The sequence below is a fragment of the Bos indicus genome, chromosome 4 (assembly GCF_029378745.1).
Source record: "Bos indicus isolate NIAB-ARS_2022 breed Sahiwal x Tharparkar chromosome 4, NIAB-ARS_B.indTharparkar_mat_pri_1.0, whole genome shotgun sequence".
NCBI lineage: Eukaryota > Metazoa > Chordata > Mammalia > Artiodactyla > Bovidae > Bos > Bos indicus.
The window spans coordinates 48,529,302-48,552,668 of record NC_091763.1 but is presented as its reverse complement, the minus strand read 5'-3'; the positions used below and the strand labels follow the sequence as shown (position 1 = coordinate 48,552,668).

The window sequence follows — 23,367 nt, the reverse complement described above, 5'->3', positions numbered from 1 at the left end:
TTATGTTGAAAATCTACACTGTCTTTATTCTGTTTGCGCGCTAAGTCCCCTCAGGTGTATCTGACATTTTGCGACCTCACCTGGAAGCCCATCAAAATCTTTTAGTCCCTATTCTACTATTTAATACTACCAGGAAATTTTTTCACTAATAGTCTGCCGGGCTCCTCTGTTCACAGGATTCTCCAGGCAAGAATACTGAAGTGGATTGCCATGCCCTCCTCCAGGGGATCTTCCCAACCCAGGGATCAAACCCTTATCTCATGTCTCCCACATTGGTAGGCAGATTCTTTGCCACGAGCACCATCTGGGAAGCCCTTATGCTGTCTAATACTCTTAATATTCTTTAATACTGTTTCATACATTTTACCACTAAACTTAATACTCTTTCAGAATGTAGCCCCTTTCTTCAAAACTTGATAAAATCTCTAGATGTGAGTAAATTCTTACCTGTATATTAGATATTAAATACATTTTATGCATAACACATGTAACCAGGCCCACAGGGAGTGATTTTCCACAGGGACCAAGCAATCATGTACTGTCACATCAGGAGACTAGGGATTTGAGGGAAAATGAATCTAACACTCCTGGTGCGCTGATTTGAGAATGAGCTCAAAGAAGACCACTGCCCGAGGTGCTCACTTTCAACCTGGAGGGTGAAGGCCAAAAGTATGCCCTCAGTAAGGGAGCTGGCCAGTTCTTTGGAGTCCCTTCTGACCACCAGAAGGCTCAACTGACTTGGACCCAAAGGCCCGTTCTTTTGTGAACATGGGTACCGTATAACTATAAAATGGGGTAACGAGGCAAGAGATGATCCTAAAAGCAGAAGACACCAAGTGGAGACCCACACATCACCTTTTCCTACTCTAACGTCACACACACAGTGACCGGAGGACATGATGATGGGTAGGGGCCCCACCATCAGAACCACCAGGGCCGGCCGGTGCTGAGCTTTGTGTCCATGACTACATCAAAACTCACAATGGGAGATTAAAACCAGCATTTCAAACCCATCTCTGACGGCTAAAAGCCAGAGCCCCAAGAAGAACTGAGGAAATGTACAGCATATGTGTACTATTTATATGTGTACTGTTCACATACTATTAGCCAGTGAGAGAAGGAAGCTGTTGCAGAGTTTTCTTTAAAAGGGTAAGGGATATGCAAACTAGTGTTTCCTAGCTAACCAATATTCACATCAAACTAGATTCTGTTATGGCATGTGGACCTAGAAAAAGCAGATCCTGCTGCCTAAGAACTCACTGCTATTTAAGAAACTTTAAAAATTTGGATATGAACTCAATCATGCCAACCAAAATTCATATCTGCCTACGTCAAATAAGGATGATTTTAACACAATCAAACAAAATAAAACAAAACGTTATTTCTCACTTCACAAAAACCATCTGGAACTTCAAACTGAGGTGATCATAAGTGTTTGCCTACTGAGAAACTCTCTCCTCAGAAAGAAAAGGTTGGGGATACCATGTCACAGATGTTGAAAATAATTTTCTGAGCCCAAAGTGGAGCCACCCCTGCCCAGGGTGCCACATCAGCAAAGCAGAGCCGAGATCACTCCCACGTCTAGAAATGCTCCACTTCGCCAGCAGTACAGTGTATCCAGTCAGCCGATCCCCAAAGGCCGAGCCAAATCTGGGCTCTCTGCTCACTTCCTTGTTCCTCGTTCACTTTCTGTTTTTCTCTTCCTTGTTCCTTATTCTTTATCCTCTAAAAGCTTCCTGCCCTCCACCCCATTTTGCAGTTCTCTGGACCCTTGGGGATGGAGACTGCCTGCTTCATGCAGGATTAAATAAAATTTATATCACCTAAACTGTCTTCTTTAATCATTTTCAACACCATATTGCACCTGATTTACTTCTGTCATCAATTTAAGTCTTTCTCCCCCAACCCATTCACTTTGTATGAACACCTCACAGAAAAACCCGTCGTCGTCTTCTCTCTCACTCTCCTGCTACTTCCCGTTATGAATGCACAGTTCCAAATTTTGTTTCTCCATCCTGCTACCACTGCTACTGCGTACCTCTCTCCTCCCTGCTTTCTTTATTCCCCTCTCTTCCTTCTGCCTGCCATCACTCGTCAGGGTCTTTTATCTACCATAGTCGCCCCTCACCCTCAACCTCTGCCATTAAAATTCCTGCTCTGCATCCTGAAATGCAAACACTCAGAAATCAGGTGAATCTTTGAAGCTCTGCCCTCCCTGCCCTGTACCAACTGTTCAGGTGCTCTCCTCCTCTTACAGACTAATTTCCTTCAGCTGGATTTGGTGGGATCCGACATCTGAGATCTGCATCTGGACAATTAAGGTCTTCTGCAGTGTGCCCAAGCGTGATTTCTACTAGGGGCAATTTTGTTTTTTATTATTTATTTCTGATTTCAAGATAAAAATCTTTTTGTTCAAACAAATATTGATGTGGCATTTACCATGTGCCAGGCACTGTTTTAAGGGCTTCACAAATATCAGTTTTAGTCTAGTAATAGGGAGTGTAGATGGCACAGTGGTAAAGAATCTGCCTGCCAACGCAGGAGACCCAAGAGACATGGGTTTAATACCTGGGTCGGGAAGATTCCCTGGAGTAGGAAATGGCAACCCACTCCAGTATTCTTGCCTGGAAAATTCCATGGACAGAGGAGCCTGGCAGGCTACAGTCCATAGGGTCACATTCCGCTGGATTCAACTGAGCACACACGCACACGCATCCTAGTAACAGGCCCCACGAAGCAGGTGACTGCTCAGTGAAATAAGTCAGACAGAGAAAGACAAACACTGCATGACCTCTTAAAAGGAAAAACGTAAGAAAATCAACTTGCCCAGGCAACTTCTTCAATGTGACACAGTTGAGAAGTTGTAGCACTGGGATTCACCCTAGGCAGGCTAGCCACAGAGTTCTTACTATAAGCCAAGGTCAGCACACCATTGCCTGAAGGCCAAATTTCTTTCTGTAGGATCCCTACACTGAAAATGATTTTTTTAATGACTGTGGGAGGATAACCAAAAGAATGTTTCCCAACATATGAAAAGTATAAGAAATTCAAACGTCCACAAGTAAAGTTTCATGGGTCACAGCCACACGTGTTTATTTATGTATTGTCTATGGCTGCTTTTAAGCTGTAACAGCAGAGCTGAAGAGTTGTGACAGAAACCAAATGGCCCCCAAAGCATGAAGTATTGATTATTTGAAAATAGAATTCCCAGGGAAAAAAACTTTACAGGGAAAGTCTGTCAACTACTGCTATAAACCTCTGTTGCCTTTCAATTTAAAAAAAATAGAAGAAACAGTAAGACTGACTGACACATTTTCTTTAAAGAAAACACTGGGTATCTATTTTGTTAAGCAAGGGAAGTCTGTACAAGATGTTTTCATATCTGTCCACTATGTTCTCCACACAGAGCTGAAAGTAATCTTTTAAAAGTTTAAATCAGAACACCCCATTCTCCAGAGTAAACCCTCGGTAGAGGCCATCACATTCCCACCTCCTCCTCCGCCTTCCCCTCAGCCACTCAGCTCCAGCCACACCAGCCCCCACTCAGAGCCTCCAACTCTTCCCACTCTGACGGGCATGGGTCAACCCCAAATGCACTCCCAGACTTTTGGCAAGATTCTCTCCACATTCATCCTCTGGTCTCACTTCAAGGAGCCCTTCCCCCACTATTCTGTTTCATTAGGGATCTAGTTGATATGGGGGTTTGGTTTTAATTCCTACACCCTATCACACTGTCCTTTCAACAGTTCATATTTTGTGACTGCTAATTTGCTAGCTTTCTGTTAGCTTCTGTTATTAGACTCTGAGCTCCAAGACGGCAAGGACTTGTCCATCATGTTCACCACTGTATACTTAGCATTCGCCCAGATATGCAGAAAGCAGTCCCAAAACCTTTGATGGAGTACAAAATGAAGAAACACTCCACTCTTAAATTTACTAGCTCTTTTCTGCCCGTTTCTACATGCTAGATGTACATAACCCTTACATTTTCATTTATTAAAGGTATTCCAAGTAAAATCTAATTTGTTATTTTCCAAAGTCAATCTTAAGTACTTAAATTTTCTTTGAATATGTATTATTTTATAAAAAATTAAATATCTATTTACAGCTCTGAGATTACAGATTGTTGTTGTTGCTTAGTCACTAAATTGTATCTGACTCTTCATGACCTTACAGACTGTAGCCTGCCAGGCTCCTCCGTCCATGGGATTCTCTAGGTAAGAATACTGAAGTGGGTTGCCATTTCCTTCTTCAGGGGATCTCTCAGACACAGGAATCAAACTTGTGTCTCCTGCTTGGCAGGCAGATTTTTTTTTTTTACCATTGACCCACCAGGGAAGCCCAATAAAAAAACAGACTCTTTGAAATAAGACAAAATGTCCAAATGAAAAGTTAATTTATCAAAATGCACTGTATGTTTTCCTTATGGACATTTTCTAAAGCCAATTAATTTTGAAATCTGTAATAATCATTTCTAAAGGCTATGGTACAAACTGCCTTATAGTATCTATTCAGATCAGATCAGATTAGTCACTCAGTTGTGTCCGACTCTTTGCGACCCCATGAATCGCAGCACGGCAGGCCTCCCTGTCCATCACCAACTCCCGGAGTTCACTCAGACTCATGTCCATCGAGTCAGTGATGCGATCCAGCCATCTCATCCTCTGCTGTCCCCTTCTCCTCTTGCCCCCAATCCCTCCCAGCTAGACAAAAAAATTGTAGTTTTTAGCAACATGTTTAGAGAAGAGTCAACTTAATGAAAACCCTGACACTTTATTATGATTAATAATTAATTAATTACCAAAAATCTACTAAAGTAACATCGAAGGGTGTCACAGGCACAACTTGGGTTGAATGTCCAACCCACAAAGATGCCTCCTTCACCAGGAACTGGCCTTATCTATCTATTTATGTACCTTTCAAAAAATTATAGTTAATCTACAAAGTTGTGTTGGTTTCAGATATAAAGCAATTGTTTTATATATATGTATATATATGTTTTTGAGATTCTTTTCCATTATAGGTTATTATAAATACTGAATATAGCTCACTGTGCTATGTTGGTCATTGTTCTTTACCTATTTTATAAATATATATATATAGTAGTGTGTATATGTTAATCCCAAACACCTAATTTCTCTCTCCCCCAACTCCTGCTATCTACTACAGTAACCATAAATTTGTTTTCTATGTCTACAAATCTATTTCTGTTTTGTAAATAAGTTGATTTATACAATTTTTTAAGATTTCACATACAAGTGATGTCATATGATATCTGTCTTTGTCTTACTCAGTATAGCAATTTCTAGGTTTATCTATGTTGCTACAGATGGCACTGCTTCATTCTTTTTTGTGGCTGAGTAGTATCCATTGTGGAGAAGGCAATGGCACCCCACTCCAGTACTCTTGCCTGGAAAATCCCATGGACAGAGGAGCCTGGTAGGCTGCAGTCCATGGGGTCGCTAAGAGTCAGACAGGACTGAGCGACTTCACTTTCACTTTTCACTTTCATGCATTGGAAAAGGAAATATCAACCAACTCCAGTGTTCTTGCCTGGAAAATCCCATGGACAGAGGAGCCTGGTAGGCTGCAGTCCATGGGGTTGCTAAGAGTCGGACACGACTGAGAGACTTCACTTTCACTTTTCACTTTCATGCACTGGAGAAGGAAATGGCAACCCACTTCAGCATTCTTGCCTGGAGAATCCCAGGGACGGGGGAGCCTGGTGGGCTGCCATCTATGAGGTCGCACAGAGTTGGACACGACTGAAGCGACTTAGCAGCAGCAGCAGCAGCATCCATTGTATATATTTGCCACATCTTTATCCATTCACCTGTTGATGGACATTTAGGTTGTTTCCAAGTTCCGGCTATTATACAAATGGTGCTGCTATGAGCACCAGGGTACATGCATCTTTTTGAATGAAAGTTTTCTCTGGATATATGCCCAGGAGTGGGATTGCAGGATACCCTCATTTTAAGTGAGGCCCCACAGTTAAGTCTATACTCCTTGGCCTGGTCCCCAACCCCAAGGTCAGGTCTGTGAAAACTCTCCACAAGGAAACTAGGATTGTGAACTGAGAGAGACATAAGAGTTAGTGGCAGCTGAGTCCCTTTCAGTGTTGACACTCTAAGTGCTACACCAGTGCTGTGAAAGGACCCCAGAGGGGGCTGACTCCTGCCTGCTAGCCACAGCCTGGTGTTTTCTTTAACTCTTTCAGGAATTCTGTAAGATCTCCAAGCACATGTCCAATAATTCCCCAATGTTTTTGTTTTTTAATCTCAATGTGATTAGGGGTTTCTTTCCCCCAGCCAAATGATTCTTATCTGGTATAGCCCTCCCAACAAGACTGCCAGCAATTAGTTGGAGTGATCTAGTCAAACCACTTTACCTATGGCATGGACCAAATGGGTAGCTAACAGCTGTCAGGTCTATGAGATACCATATATTGCTTTCAAACTATATTTTTAAATGTTCTTTTTAATTTAAATTTTTACTAAGTCAAACCAGCTCATCAAACGTCTCAATTACTAAGCTTTATCACATACATTTATACACAAATACAAAGAATGATTGGAGTAGGAAACGGCAACCCACTTCAGCACTCTTGCCTGGAAAATTGCATGGAAAGAGGAGTCTGGAGGGCTACAGTCCATGGGGTTGCAAAGAGTCGGACATGACTGAGCACATATACACAGACACACACACACACAAAACGCTGTCTTCAAAGTAACCTATTATTATTTCGTTGAAATACATAAATAAAGTGTAGGATAGGGGAGGGTTGTTTGGACCACATTATAGTGGTTATAGCACATTAAACATTAGTGATGATACCTTGACCCTAAGGCAACATAATTTTCAGACTGGAATTTATGGACTTTATAAAAATATGTAAGTTTTGGTTCTCAGAAGTGAATACTGCAAGTCTGGTACTGTCCCCATCATGGACAATTGTGAAATGGGATTTCCTTCAAAATCTTCTGTGTCATTTAAGGTTCCTGATCTTTCTACCACTGGATTTTATTTACATTTCAGGGAGCTTAATGATGTAATGACTTAGGGACCCAGTATTCTGCTTTTCTATAAAACTCAATCTTATTGAAGTATTTTTCAGAGCTACAGAAATAGATTTTCTTTTCATTTTTTACCAAATGAAAAAAAAAGAAACTTTTGCAATGTACTCAAAAATAAATAAACAAATGATTACTTTCCATTTCCAGGCTCAGTAATCTCCTATTTAGTTTACTTTCTACTAAATAAGTAATAGGAGCATGGAGCAAAAGGACACAGCTTAAAAAGTGTTTCAAACCAGACAAATTCTTACAAAAACATTAGGCCCTCCAAATCAGTTTCTGAGCAAACAATCAGATACACAGATTTTAAAAAATAATAACTTCTATACTGACACTTTAGATGTAATTTTATTGTGTCTGTTGTTGTTTCAGAGTAAGCATCTGTTATGATAAATTAGTAGGAGCAAAAGTCTTTTCCCAGTATTTTTCTTTGCTAGAAATACTTACTTGTCTAAGAAAAATAATATTATCACTTTGGGAAAGATAGCTAAAAACATTTTTCATCACAGGCTATATTTTTGCAAGAGAAATAAAAGCACAACTTCAGTGAGTTATTATGTCCATCTTTCCTTTTATCCAAAGAGAGAGATACTTTGGATCAAAGTAACTACACAGAACATGAAGCAGTAAGCTATCAGAGAGAAGACTACGAAAAGAAACAGTCAAAATAATTCCATTATGCTTTCTGTTAATCTATAAACCTGTTAACATCTTTTCTATTACTATTTTCCTTATCCAAGACAAGAGTATAATGTAAAATTAATGTATTCAGTAAGTTACATACCCTGGATTCAGCATCATCTTCTTCTTCATCAGGATTATAAGCTTCTGCACATACTGCAAAGATAAACATGGAAATTTTAAAGATTCTTTCACCAAGAAACATGCTACAATAAATATATCTTTAAAAATTAATGAACAAAAAGAATGCTGTGGTGTAAAAAAGCATGAATCTACCTCATCCAGGGCAAGTAGTCTACCCCGCAAAGCCAGTGCTATTGCAATTTATACGGAATTCACTAAAATATAAACCTGCCCTTTTAGGTACTGATAACTTCTTTTCTTTCTTTTACTCAGAGAAACATAGCTAACCTCTTTCACCTTCATTTCCAAGCTAGAGAAATGGTTAAGAGCAAAAATTACTGGAAAGAACAGGCACACATAAAATCTAAGTCTGCTCTGAAATGGTCAATTTAATCATGCAATTATGAGTAACTTGCATAAATCATCCATAATTCAATCTTCCAGGAATAAATACTATTAATATTTTGCATATTCCTTTCCAGTCTTTATTCTGAGCTGAGTTCATACTGCATTCAACATTTTAAAACTTGCTTTTTCATTTAACACTGTAAGAATTCTGCATGCCATTGGAAACATTTTATAAATATTTTTTAAAGACTGCTAATTATCATAAGCTCCAATTTACTACTCCCCTAACGCTAGACACAAAACTGACTTCTATTGAAACAGCCTTGCAGTAAATATCTTAATGCACAAATATTTGTCTACATTTCAGATTATGTTGTGGAATTATTCCCAAATGTTATTTTGGGGGCTAAAAGGTATGACAACTTTTAAGGCATATTTATCACGACACTTCTTTGCAATGTGTGAGGAGATTCCCCTAAATGGTACCACAGAGTTAGATATTATTGCCAATTTTAATGAAAAAAAGATTAAAATTTTTAAGTATTATTGAATTTGAACAATTTTCAAATGTTTGTAAGCTGACTGTATATCCTCTTTTGTCCCTATGCCTGAGACATTTATTTCTGTATTTTATTTCCTTTTTGATTTACACCAGTTTCTCAATACCAGTTTGACATATCTCTTATAATCATTTCATCCAATCTTCTTTTTTTCTTTGGCCATGCTATGTGCTTGCAGGATCTTAGTTCCCAGACTATGGATTAAACTCAGACCAAGGCAGTGAAAGCATGGAGTCCTAACTACTGGACGGCAGGAAATTCCCTCCAGTTTGCTTTTTAACTATAATTACTAGATCTTTTTTTTGTTTGTTTTAAACCAATTACTCATGTTTTTTGTTTTTAATGTAATGACATCAAGAAAAAAAATCCCCCAATATGATTTAAACCCGATGTTAAACATCACAAAAGTACCACTGCTTCTGAGTTTGGTATTTGCAAATCTTTTTTATTTGCAAATTTACAGATCTGTAACTTCTCTTCTTTCAGTTCATAAAAGGAGACCGTTTTACATTTATCCTTTAATTCAGGTGGTGCTAGTGGTAAAAAACCCGCCTGTCAATGCTGAAGATACTAAAACTCATGTATTCAATCCCTGGGTCAGGAAGATTCCCCTAGAGGGAGGGGATGGGAACCCACTCCAGTATTCTTGCCTGGAGAATACCGTGGACAGAGAAGCCTGGCAGGCTACAGTCCATAGGGTCGCAAGGAGCCAGACATAACTGAAGAGACCTAGCACACACACTTTAATCCATGTGGACTTGATTCTGGCATGGACATAGAAATTTAAAGAGCAGAGGACAGATGAAAGCTGGAAAAATATCTTTCCAGGGGCCTCAGAAGCACTGTCATCTTTAGTCCAAGGATTGTCAATATTATTATGAAATCTGCCAGTAGCTTTCTTTTTACAGGCATTGTTCTACACACCTTAGCCAGTGAGTGATTCTTAACTAGGGCCTATTCTGTCCCCCAGCATGACGTCTAAGCAACATCTGGAGACATTTTGGCTGTTACATCTATAGGGGGTTAAGCTGCTGGGGGAAGCTAGGAGACACCACATCATGCACAGGACAGCTCTCCCTCCTCCCTCCTTCCAACAAAGAATGATCTGATCCAAAATGTCAACAGCGCTGAGGTTGAGAAGCCTTGACCAGGTTTATATTTTCTCCTTCAGTCTCACAACAACGCTAGGTGTCATATCACCACTTGGGAGATGAAAGAACTGGGCATAGTTATATATCTTGGCCAAGATCACACAACGTGGTACAATCACACGACTTGATCCCAGGGCTGTCTGGCTCACTCCAAACACCTCGTTCTTCTTCTTTTTTAATGTTTTAAAAAGCAGCTTTATTGAGATATAATTCACATGCCATACAATTCACCCATGTAAAGTGTACACTCAATGTTTTTGGTATATTACATTATTAATTTACTGTAGCAGGTCCTGGAACTTCATTCCTTTTTATGGAAATGCCTTGCTCTTAACCACTGTTCTGCCCTTGCTGGCTTCGGTGAATTCACCAACACAATGCCTGGACCTCAGCCTTCTGTCTCAGAAATCTAAAAGAAGGAGGCCTTCTTACAGGGACAGGCACCCATTAAAGAACCTCACTGATGAATATCACCAGGATGCCAGCTTAGTAACTAACTTCCTGAATTATTACGGCGTCACCATAACCAGCCAGCTCTCTCCCTGCAGGAAGACCACAGAAGCCAAATCACAATTAAAGGCTTCCTTGGTGAGGAGATGGGAAGAGGAGAGAGTCTGTCAAATAAACTATTTAATGCATCAGTCTGGGACAGCCTTATGTAGATGAAAGTGAAAGAGGAGAGTGAAAAAGTTGGCTTAAAGCTCAACATTCAGAAAACTAAGATCATGGCATCCAGTCCCATCGCTTCGTGGCAGATAGATGTGGAAACAGTGGCTGACTTTATTTTTCTGGGCTCCAAAATCACTGCAGATGGTGATTGCAGCCATGAAATTAAAAGACGCTTACTCCTTGGAAAGAACGTTATAACCAACCTAGACAGCATATTAAAAAGCAGAGACATTACTTTGCCAGTAAAGGTCCGTCTAGTCAAGGCTATGGTTTTTCCCGTGGTCATGTATGTATGTGAGAGTTGGACTATAAAGAAAGTTGAGTGCTGAAGAATTAATGCTTTTGAACTGTGGTGTTGGAGAAGACTCTTAAGAGTCCCTTGGACTGCAAGGAGATCTAACCAGTCCATCCTAGAGGAGATCAGTCCTGCGTGTTCATTGGAACGACTGATGCTGAGGCTGAAACTCCAATACTTTGGCCACCTGATGTGAAGAGCTGACTCATTTGAAAAGACCCTGATGTTGGGAAAGACTGAGGGCAGGAGAAGAAGGGGACGACAGAGGATGAGATGGTTGGATGGCATCATCGACTCGATGGACATGGGTTTGGGTGGACTCCAGGAGTTGGTGATGGACAGGGAGGCCTGGTGTACTGCGGTTCATGGGTCGCAAAGAGTTGGACACGACTGAGCGACTGAACTGAAGTGGGACAGCCCAAGACGTACACATGCAACACACACAGTCCTGCAAATGAGGCCCAGACTCTAGAATTGTGTTGCCACAACTTTCTTAAAAGCAGGGTAACATCTACCTCTAAAGCTTGGCTCTGTATTTTCTTTTTCCCTGTCTGACCAACCTCACAGGCAGGACTGATATATAACTTGGAGGGCTCAGTGCACAGTGGAAATACAGACCCATTTTCATAAATTAAGAAATTTAAGAGGACAAGAGCAGAACATTAAACCTAAGTTGAGGCTCTTGGGAGTGTGGGGACCACAGAGTCAACCATTCTAATGGTGTCTGTATGTTTAGTGAGGTGATATTGTAAGATATCATGTCCTTCAAGGTAACCTGTTATATATAGCACCTTGACCCATTCATGTTGATCTTCAGTTTTAATTCACAGAAAGAAATCTTAATCCTCTAATTTCTAAGTTGCAAGCCCCTAAATGCTGACTAAAAATCGTCACTAGTAAGGATCTATTCTCTTTCTAAATAATTTATCAATTGCTTCAGTATTATTACTTAATACCCTTCTGATTTGTGAAACCTACCTTATCACATATTTGTTTGTTTCTTTCTGGACTATTCATTCCATTGAATCATTTGTTGTTCCAATATTACAAGGTTTAGCTCTGGCACTAAAGTGCGGTAGTTTCACTATATTAAAACTCATCTACTGCACCTCCTATACTGCCATGGGGCCCTCATACCTCCTTACTTTCACTTACACAGTCTCTTCTGATTGGAATTTCCCCCACGTCCTCCTTTCCAAGCCATCCCTTCTCTTCAGCCCCAGCTGAAAAATCAGATCAATGGCAGAGTTGTGAGTTCCAAGAGAGACTTTATAGCCTATAAGCCTAAAATATTTACAATCTGGTTTTTACAAGCTGAATTTTGTCCCTCCAAGTTTTATATATTGAAGCCCTAAGCCCTAATGCCTCAAAATGTGACAGTATTTGGAGGCAGAGCCTTTAAAGGGGTGATTAACTTAAAATCAAACAATTAGATTGGGCCCTAATACAATCTGACTGGTGTTTTTATAATAAGAGGAATTCTGGTCACAGAGACACACCAAGGATGCACACTGGTGGAGGAAGGACCAGGCAACAGCACAGTGAGAAGGTGGTCTGCTGCGAACAAAGGAGAGAAGCCTTATGAGAAACTAAATATGCTGACACATTGCTCTTAGCTTTCTACCCTCCAGAACTGTGAGAAAATACATTTCTGTGGTTTAAGCCAAAAAAATAAAGTGAGATCAAGAGTCAAACATTGACTTCTCGCTTAGACAGGGCTAACTTAGGACACCCCACTGTTGTGTTCCCTTTGCAGTGTGGACAGAGTCCATTACCATCACCTACTGCTGCTGCTGCTGCTGCTAAGTCACTTCAGTCGTGTCCGACTCTGTATGACCCCAAAGACGGCAGCCCAGCAGGCTCCCCTGTCCCTGGGATTCTCCAGGCAAGAACACTGGAGTGGGTTGCCATTTCCTTCTCCAATGCATCAAAGTGAAAAGTGAATGTGAAGTCACTCAGTCGTGTCCGACACTTTAACAAACAGGTTACCACCTGTGCCCCGCCCAGGCAGAACTGTGGCCCTTCGGAAACTATGTTCATTTCTATATGTCCCTAGTACTGACCAGTGGCTTAGTGCTAAAGAATCTACCTGCAATGCAGGAGACGCAGGTTCAATCCCTGGGTTGGGAAGAACCCCTGGAGAAGGAAATGGCAACCCATTCCAGTATTCTTGCCTGGGAAATCCCACAGACACAGGAGCCCAGCGGGTTACAGTCCATGGGGTTGCAAAAGAGTCAGACACAACTTAGTAACTAAACAACCACATAAAAGCACTGACCTGGCACAGTGACTGGCTCAATGCCCATTTTTTTGAAAGAATGACTGATGAACAAACAAGCTTGAAGGTCCTCGAGGGCAGAGATGATGTCTCTTTTAAATATCACCCAATAATCTACCTGTATTATAGACTCTCAAACAAAAATACATAGAATGAATGAATAAAAAGTTGTTCTTTGTATACTATTTGTCCCAAAAAATGGGAACAGAGAGGATGAGTGAAAATGAGGACCTTCCATCTTGTTCACCAAAGGTCCTGGCACAGAGGTTAGGAGCTTAGTGAATATCTATACAAGGAATGAATGAATGAAAGACTCTCTATCTGGATAGACCCTGAAGCCCAAGCCTCCAGATAACCTGAGCTGCCTTGAATTTTTTTCTCAAGTGTACCCCATCCCTCCCAGGGAATCTGAAATTGAGCCTGAAACTATATACGCTATTCTGTTTGGCAATTACACAGTTACGAGGAAAAGAGCCTTCTTCTTTATGCGAACCCTGCGTTGAGTTTTTCTACCATGTTGTGTATATATGTATTTGGATAATGCATTAATAATCTAGAATGCTCCAAGAATTTAAGTAGTTTCCCACATTGCAGACAGTATAATGTGCACTGGCAATAGCCAGACAAATGTCAGGGTTTTCAGGACAGAAAAGTGAAAACTATATATTGGGTTGGCATCTTGTGGGACTTGGCTCTTGATCTTTTCATGCACTACACACACACACACACACACAGTGTGACAGACAAGGGCCAAAGGTTTCTTTTTCCTATATTTAAAAGCACGTTGTCTTTTTCAACATCATTTCCAATAGGGTGTCCAAAAACTCACTTCAATTCTGACACTACCTACCCAAAGTTAGCATTATATCCCAAGAGTTGAAGCAGTAGTCCCACAAGACTGCCTGCACCTTAGGCATCAATCACAATTCCCAGGCTACCATACTTCTGACCAACCGACTATAAACTGAGGGTTTCCACAACACCCTCCTCTAGTTTGATAATTCAGTAGAATGACTCATAGAACTCAAGAAGTACTTGCCTTTCTCTTACTGGTTTATTATAAAGAATACAACTCAAGAATAGCCAAATGGATGAGAAGTATAGGGTGAGATATGGTGGGAGGGGCGCAGTCTCCATGCCCTCTCTGGATGCCACCCTCCTAGCTCATGCTGTGCTCCCCAGTTTGCAAGTTCTCTGCAGCTGGTCATTTAGGGATTTCTATGGAGGTTTTGTTACATGGGCACAAACCAGTGGCCTTTGGTTAAACCAGTGGCCATGGATTAAACCAGGGGCCTTTGGTTAACCTCCGTCTCCAGTCCCTCTCCCCTACTCCAAGGCTGGACTGAGTTCCACGCTTCCAATCATAGTTTGGTCTTTCTGGGACCAGCCCGCATTCTGAAGCTATCCAGGAGCCCCTCAACCAAGAAAGTCTGGTGAGCACACCAAAGAAATCAGGAGATCCCCAGGGTGTTAGGAGCTCTGTGCCAGGCGCCAGGACCAAGTATCTTTGTCTTGTTTATATTGCACAAAGGATTACACCAACTCCCAGGGTTTTCACCAAGGGCCCACTATACTTTGTTGGGGAATGTATAAAAATCAGTAGTCAAAACAACTGTGCCCTGGACAAGTTTAACCTGTGAGTTCTGAAAAAGCCAACAAAGAGTAAAGGAAGCAGGCCCAGCTCCATGAGCCACTGGGCCTCAGCACCTGGCGCAGAGCCTTGCACACAGTACAGCCTCAATAAATATTTGCAGAAGGAATCAAAAGCAAATGTGGCCTGCAGAGAAAGACTGCGTGCTTCAGAGGTCTAAAACCTAGGGAAATAATGGACTTCTGCAAAATATGTAAAATTTACTTCCCCAATGGGAAGTAAATGCACTAAGATTTCAGCATACTTATTTAAATGATAATCAGCTTAAAATAAAGCTATTATAAAAGCACAGGTGTATTAGACAACAGAGTTCTGATGCAATGTGGTTAAACTTAGCTTACTCAAGTGGAAATGAGCTTCTACAAAGGGAAAAAAAATGTACCTTTTACAAATACTAGTTTAAGGCATGCATTTTCAAACAAGATTAGTTGGGGGAAGGGGCAAAAAAAAAAAAAACCAACTTTTACTTTACTTTTCTTCCATATAAACCACGATATACATACAATTGTTGTTCAGTTGCTCAGTAGTGTCCTCCTCTTCTGTGACCCTGTGGACTGTAGCCCGCCAGGCTCCTCTGTCTGTGGGATTTCCCAGGCAAGAATACTGGAGCGGGTTGCCATTTCCTTCTCTAGAGGATCTTCCCAACCCCAGGGATCAAACCTGGGTCTCCTGCACTGACGGGTGGATTTTTACCACTGAGCCACCAGGGAAGCCCCCTTTTTTCCATATGAAGAATAGGTATTCATACAATACTTAACCAGATACACACTATATATATTGTACTAAAATCTCATGGAGGGGACAGTTAGGGGGAAAAAGACTAAAAAACACGTAGGGGCAGAGGCAATAATAAAAATAAGACTGAGACACACTGGTATAGGGATATACTAGTTATAACTAAGTAAAAGGAGGAGGCATGATGACAAGCCATGGACACCCCTCTCCCCTCTTGAGTCACATTTTTGCCCAATCTGGTACGTATCCACTGTGACACATCACTGATCATCTTAACATGTAATTCACAAAGCAAAGGCATTTGGATAATATGTCCAAAAACAGAAGTTCACGTTTTGATCCCAAATCACATTCAAGCAAAACGACCCACAGGAAGTCTGAACTTATTCACTTAAAAAAATAGTTTTTGAAATGCGGGAGGTGATGTAAGAAGGTATGTACACCACATTTCACAGGACAAGCAGCATGATCTTTCCAGAGAGACAGGGAAGTGCACTCCTACCTTGTAAAGGCCCTGAACCCCAGCCTTCCTATCCCTGTTTCTTTTTAGGGGCTTATAAGGTAAGAGAAGACGTATTGAAATCAATCTCACAGTTTATGTACAAATAGGGAGAAAAACTTCTTAACTTAAAAATCTATAAAATAAGGCTCAACAACTCTGAAAAGAATCATTACCATTTCCTTAAAAGTGCTTTTCAAATATTAATTGACCATTCAGCTATTTAATGTACAACTTAATATCCTACTATTTCCTGCATCAAAATACTAGAAGTTGTTATAATCTACCATGTTACTGCCTAGATTTTAGCTACAAAAAGAGCAATATAAATACAACCTGTATCTATCTTGCAGTAATGCTGGCAGGCTTCACTGAATAGTACTTAAGTGAATATTTAATTTCCAGATCAATTATGTTCATGTCAGAAAAATTAATTTAAAGATTTTAGCCAAGGTACTTAACTGTATAATCTTGTCTTGGTGAAACGATTAAACAGGGCTTTAAAAATCAGCCCTTCAAAACCATCTCTGGTTCTCCATAAATTTCTGAATTAAAAAAAAATTTATTTTATATTATAGTTGATTTATGATGTTGTCTTAGTTTCAGGAATATAGCAAAGTGATTCAGTTATACATATACATATATTTATTCTTTATCAGACTGTTTTCCCATGTAGGTTATTATGGAGTATTGAGTAGAATTCCCTGTAGTATACAATCGGTCATTATTGATTATCTATTTTATATATATAATAGCGGCATGTATATGTTAATCCCAACCTTCTAATTTATCCCTCCCCCTTCTTTCCCCTCTTAACCATATATTTGTTTTCTAAATCTACGAGTCTGTTTCTGTTTTGTTTGTAAATAAGTTCATTACCATCATTTTTAAAGATTCTACATATAAGTGATATCGTATATTTGTCTTTGTCTGACTTACTTCACTTCATCCATGTTGCTGTAAATGGCTTTACTTCACTCTTTTTATAAAACATTGTTTTAAATCTTCATTCATGTAGGCTCCTAAAGTGTCAAACATATAATTACCAATTTTAAAAAGTTTTTACAAATTTTTTCCTGTTACTTCCACTAGAAAATATATTATCTCATAAGTATTTTAGAAGCCTTGGTGGCTCAGATGGTAAAACGGAGACCCAGGTTCAATCCCTGGGTCGGGAAGATCCCCTGGAGAAGGAAATGGCAACCCACTCCAGTATTCTTGCCTGGAAAATCCCATGGACGTAGGAGCCTGGTTGGCTACTGTCCACGGGGTCGCAAAGAGTCGGACACGGCTGAGCCACTTCACTATCTATCTACCTATCTATTAAACACTTCATTAAACCACCCTGATTCATCACAAAATCATTATTTTTGTTGCCCTTTAAGAGAGAGATTTAGAATAAGATTATATAATTGACCCACTCCTATCCACGTTCTGTTTCTAAAAACACTTTTCCTCCACCTGTATACCACGCTTCAAGTGATTATACTATCAGGAACCAATCACAAGTAAATGCTTCACAAGTAAAGCAACAGAACTCAAAACATTCTCTAATCTGTTTTTAAAAGACATGTAGAAACAACCTAAGTGTCCATTAATAGACAAATGGATAGAGATGTGTGATATTCCACAGACAGTGAAATATTACACAACCATTCAAAATGTAATCTTGCCGTTTGTGACAACATGCAAGGATCTAGAGGGCATTATGTTAAGTGAGGTAATTCAGATAAATAATGGCAAATACTGCATGATTTGATTTACATGCAGAATCTAAGAAGCAAAACAACCAAACCAAACCAAACCTAAAACCGACTCACAGACACAGAGAACAAACAGGTGAATGCCAGAAGGGAGGCACTGGGGTGGATGAAATAAGTGAAGAGCATTAACAGGTACAAACTTCCAGTTATATAATAAATAAGTCATAGGGATGTAATATACAGCATAAGGAATATGGTCAACAGTATTATAAGAACTTTGTGTGCAGACAGATGATTAATAGACTTATCCTGGTGATCATTTCATAATATATGCAAAATCAAGTCATTATGTAGTAAACTCGAAACTAACATGATATTGTGTATCAACTATATATTTTTTAAACTGTAAATTTTTCTTCAAAAATGTCTCCAAAGGAAAAGCAAAGAACTATGTCAGAACTCATATACATATAATTTTTATTCTAGATTTGGGTTCCTAAGTAATTAAAAAATTTAGTTATGAAGTATGTGGGCTTCCCAGGTGGCCCAGTTGTAAAGAATCTGCCTGTCAATGCAGGAGATGCAAGACATGTGAGTCCAGTCCCTAGGTTGGGAACTCTTTCTAATAAAGCTTTTCACATAAAATAAAAATACTGACTTGGTGTCTACCTCAATCTGATAATAAAATGGCTTGCTGTACACCTTGAATACTTAAAAAACATCTTCAGGCGTTGAGAACAGGAGAGGAAGGAGTATGGCAAATCCTCACTCCCAAAGCAATGATAAAATATGATTTTCACAAAAAATATAAAACAAAAACATTTCAGGACTCTGGGAATCAAAGGCCAACAAATTGAGAAGCATTTATTCATGAAATACTACTGAACCCTAAGTTAGAACAGTGGGGCTGTGAAAACACTCCTGCGTTCTTCCCTTACTCCCTCTATCACCACATTTACAGCACTCTTGATACCCAAGTGAGAGCTGATTCCCACACTGACCAATCCTCTTTTAATAGCCAGATGTCCAACAATTCCCTTCAGTTCTGACACTAGCTCCTTGTAGTGAGCATCAGATTCCACAAGCCAAGGGTTCAGCCCCACAACACCGCCCCCACTTCAGATGCCAAACATGGGTAGTGAGTCCCCAGATTACCCACAACTTCTGTCCAAAGTGGCTATATATGGGCGGTCTCCATGACCCCTCCCTGGACTTCATCATTTGCTGCTGCTACTGCTGCTAAGTCGCTTCACTTGTGTCGCTTCACTTGTGTCCAACTCTGTGTGACCCCAGAGACGGCAGCCCACCAGGCTCTGCCATCCCTGGGATTCTCCAGGCAAGAACACTGGAGTGGGTTGTCATTTCCTTCTCCAAAGCATGAAAGTGAAAAGTGAAAGGGAAGTCGCTAAGTCGTGTCCGACTCTTAGCGACCCCATGGACTGCAGCCCACCAGACTTCTCCATCCATGGGATTTTCCAGGCAAGAGTACTGGAGTGGGGTGCCATTGCCTTCTCCGAATCATTTGCTAGCCCAGCTCATAAAACTCAGGGAAACATGCTTATCAGTTTATTATATACTAAAGGATACAATAAAGGGTCCAGCCAGAAGAGATAAGAGAGGACAAGGCTGGAAGGGCTCTGAGTGCAGGAACTTCTGTCCCCGTGGAGTTGGGGTGCATTACCCTCTCAGCATACAGATGTGTTCACTGAACCCTGTACTTTGGCAAACTTATACAGAAGCTTCATCTTGTAGCCATGATTAATGCTAATTAACTCAATCTCCAGCACCTCTCCCATTCCCAGAGGATGGCAGATGGGGCTGCAAGTCACAAGCTTCTAATCCTGGCTGGGTGTTTCAGGTAACCAGCTCCCATTCCTAAAGCTATCCCCAAGCTCATCCAAAGTCTTCTCAGTAGAACAAAGACATTCCTATCACCTAGGAAATTTCAAAGGATTTGGGAGCTCTGTGTTAGAAACCAAGATCAAAGACCAAACATTAGAACAAAAGACGTGTCTAGTGCTCTTGCAACCTAGAATATCACAAAGGTTTTAGGAACCCTGTACCAGGAAATGGGGATAGAGACCAATATACGTTTTTTCAATTATTTCATAGACAGTCTATGGCATTCCTGCTTGGGACTGCTATCCTGGCCCCCCAAGTTCAGCATGATCAGCAGCATAGTTCTACCTGCTTTGCTGCTAAGGGAGGCTAACTTGATTAAAAGTGCAAAAAATCCATGCCCAGCAATACAGTTGGTAATGGCAATCATGAAGGCAGACAAACAGCAAGACTAGCAGGTTACCTAGCTGGAGGTTGTGGAGGTTGTGGAGCTGCAGCAAGTATCAGACCAACAGACTAAACAGAAATGTTTAAAAGTGAGACAACCACAGAAGAGCTTCAAAAGCTATCCAAACAACCATGGCCCACTGGAAGGCTGTGTGGGCACACACGAGAAATGGGACAGGGTCCAAGCTATCTACCTCTCTGGGTCCATGAGGCTATAGCACATGCAGAGAAGACAAACATGGCAGCCAGAAGCTGGGAAACACTTTAAAACTACCTGTAACAACTAAAGAGAAAAAAATCCAATTAAAATCTGGGCACAGGATCTAAAGTGACTTTTTTCCCCAAAGAAGGCATACAAATGGCCAACAGGTACATGAAAAGATGCTCAACATCACGAATTACTAGGGAAATGCAAATCAAAACCACAATAAAGTATCACTTCACATCTGTTAGAATGGCTATTATCAAGAAGACAAGAAATAACAAGTGATGGTGAGAATGTCAAGACCCCTTGTGCTAAATTGGACCCCTGCTGAATTGGTGCAGGCACTATGGAAGTTCCTCAAAAAATTAAAAATAGAAATACCATACAATCTAGCAATTCCACTTCTGGGTATTTATCTGAAGAAAATGAAATCTTTCTCACAAAGATATTTGCACCCCAATGTTCACTGTATTATTTACAATAGCCAAGACCTGGAAGCAATCTAAATCTCCACCCATGGATGAATGCACAAAGAACATGTGATATTTATATACAATGGAATACTATTCAGCATAAAGGAAGGAAATCTTGACATTTGCAACAACACGGATGGACCTTGAGGCCATTATGCTAAGTGAAGTAAGGCAGACATAGATAAAAGCTGTTATGATATCACATGTTGAGAATCTTCAACAAAAAAACAACTTAGAAACACAGAAGACAGATTGATGGTTATCAGAGGGGGAAAAAAGCTGTCTGAAATTTGAACATGCTCCCCAACTCACACATATATCCATCAGCTCAAGGCATTTGTAGATAACCTCTAACCCATCATGGACTTACCACTAAGCCATGCAGATACAGGAGCTAATACTGGAGATCCAGGGTTAATCTTTTTTTAATTAAAAATTTTATAAATCAGAGACATTAGCATTTACACACCATAGTGGAAACAGAGTCCATAAATTTAGCCCAGTAAAGCTGTTAAACAAAAAAAGGGCAACAACAAGTCTGAGAGGGAGTAAATCAGAATTAAGAATTACTACAAAATAAAATCTGAAATCTTGGTTCTCAGCAAACTTTCAAGGCATATAAAGAAACAGGAAAGTGTGTTCCATGAACAGGAAAAAAGCAGTCAACAGATACTGACTCTAAGTGGATCCATCTGTTAACACTTCTCAAAGACTTCAAAATAAACCATGATGCTTTGTAACTAAAGGAAGTCATATTTAAAGAATTATAGTATGATGACAATGACTCAACAAAGAGATCTCAATAAAGAGGTAGAAATTATGAAAAAGAACGAAATAAAATTTTGAAATTGAAAAGTACAATAATTGAGATGAAAAATTCATTAGACGGGTTCACTAGGTTTAAGCTGGCAGAAGGAAGAATCTACAAACGTGAAGAAAGATCAATAGAAACAATTCAACCTAAAAAGCGGAGAGAAAAAAGAATGAATAAAAAGGAAGAAAGCCTCAAAGACCCGTAAGATAACATCAAGCATACTAACCTGCATGTAATGGCAGTTTCACAAAAAGAGGGAAAGGGTAGGAAACACAAGAAGAAATAATGGCTAAAAAACTCCCAAACTTTATGAGAACTGAACTTACAGATCCAAGAAGCTCAATGAACCCTACCCTAGAATAAACACAAACAAATACATACCTAGGCACATTTCAGTTAAACTGTAAAAGTCAAAAACAAATTAAATTTTCAAAATAGTAAAAAACAGTTATCATATATAGGAGAATAATAAAACAATGGTTAACTTCTCTTCAGAAACAATGGAGATAAGAAGGTGTTGATAGCATATTCAAATTGCTAAACGGGAAAAAAAAAAAAAATTGTCTCACAAGAATTCCATATCCAGCAAAACTATCCTTTAAAAATGAAGGTGGAATGAATTCATTCTCAGAAAAACAAAGACTAAGAAGATTTACTGCCAGCAGATGGGCCCTACAAGAGACACTAAAGGAAGTCTTTCGGGCTGAAAGGCAATGACACCAGATGCTAACTCAAATTAGCAAGAAAAAAGGAAGAGCAGCAGAAAAAGGTTAACACTTGAATAAATATAAAAGACTGTATAAATACATATGCTCGCTCTTTTTTCTCTTAATTTTACTTTAAAAGACAAGATTGCACAAAGCAATAATTATAACACCAAACTGTCAGGTCTGTAACACATATAATACATATGTCAATAACAGCACAAGGGGCTCTTCAATTCCTCTTGGTTCACACACCTGAGTAGGGCAGTCTAAATGTTCCATGTAGCTATCCCTAGGAAGAGATCACCACTTCTCACTCTGTTTCCAGGTAAAGCTAAGGTAAAAGGGGTGGGGAGGACAGTATTGATCTATTTTGAAATGTCAAGATTCTACCTTGACCATTCCTAGGCATGATATTATCTCTGACCAAAAAAGTTTAATGATTCCCATAACATACAGAATAAGGTTGTTAGAACCTTATAGTAAGAAATGTATGGGTTTTTTTTTATAGTAGGAGGAAGGCTCTCAAAAGTCTTAGTAAGAATTTGGGCTATCGTGTGTGTTATAGGAAGCATTAATGGGCTTTCCAGGTGGCACAGTTCAGTTCAGTCGCTCAGTGTGTCCAACTCTTTGTCACTCCATGGACTGCAGCACGCCAGGCCTCCCGGTCCATCACCAACTCCTGGAGCTTAATCAAACTCATATCCATTGAGTCGTTGATGCCATCCAACCATCTCATCCTCTGTCGTCCCCTTCTCCTCCCACTTTCAATCTTTCCCAGCATCAGGGTCTTTTCAAATGAGTCAGTTCTTCGCATCAGGTGGCCAAATTATTGGAGTTTCGGCTTCAACATCAGTCCTTCCAATGAATATTCAGGACTGATTTCCAGTAGGATTGACTGGTTGGATCTCCTTGCTGTCCAAGGGACTCTCAAGAGTCTTCTCCAACACCACAGTTCAAAAGCATCAATTCTTTAGCACTCAGCTTTCTTTATAGTCCAACTCTCACATCCATACATGACTACTGGAAAAACCATAGCTTTGACTAGATGGACCTTCGTTGGCAAAGTAATGTCTCTGCTTTTTAATAAGTGGTCTAGTGTCATAGCTTTTCTTC

The 23,367-nt window shown here is 40.0% G+C and overlaps 1 protein-coding gene across 1 annotated transcript in view; it reads right to left on the bottom strand.

Moving 5' to 3' along the window:
• PRKAR2B (protein kinase cAMP-dependent type II regulatory subunit beta) overlaps nucleotides 1–23,367 on the bottom strand; it is a 102,626-nt gene that overhangs the window by 30,727 nt on the left and 48,532 nt on the right. The window contains exon 3 of the mRNA XM_019958673.2: nucleotides 7,861–7,913. Within this exon, the coding sequence (XP_019814232.2) occupies nucleotides 7,861–7,913 (53 nt within the window). The remainder of the gene's footprint in view (nucleotides 1–7,860; nucleotides 7,914–23,367) is intronic.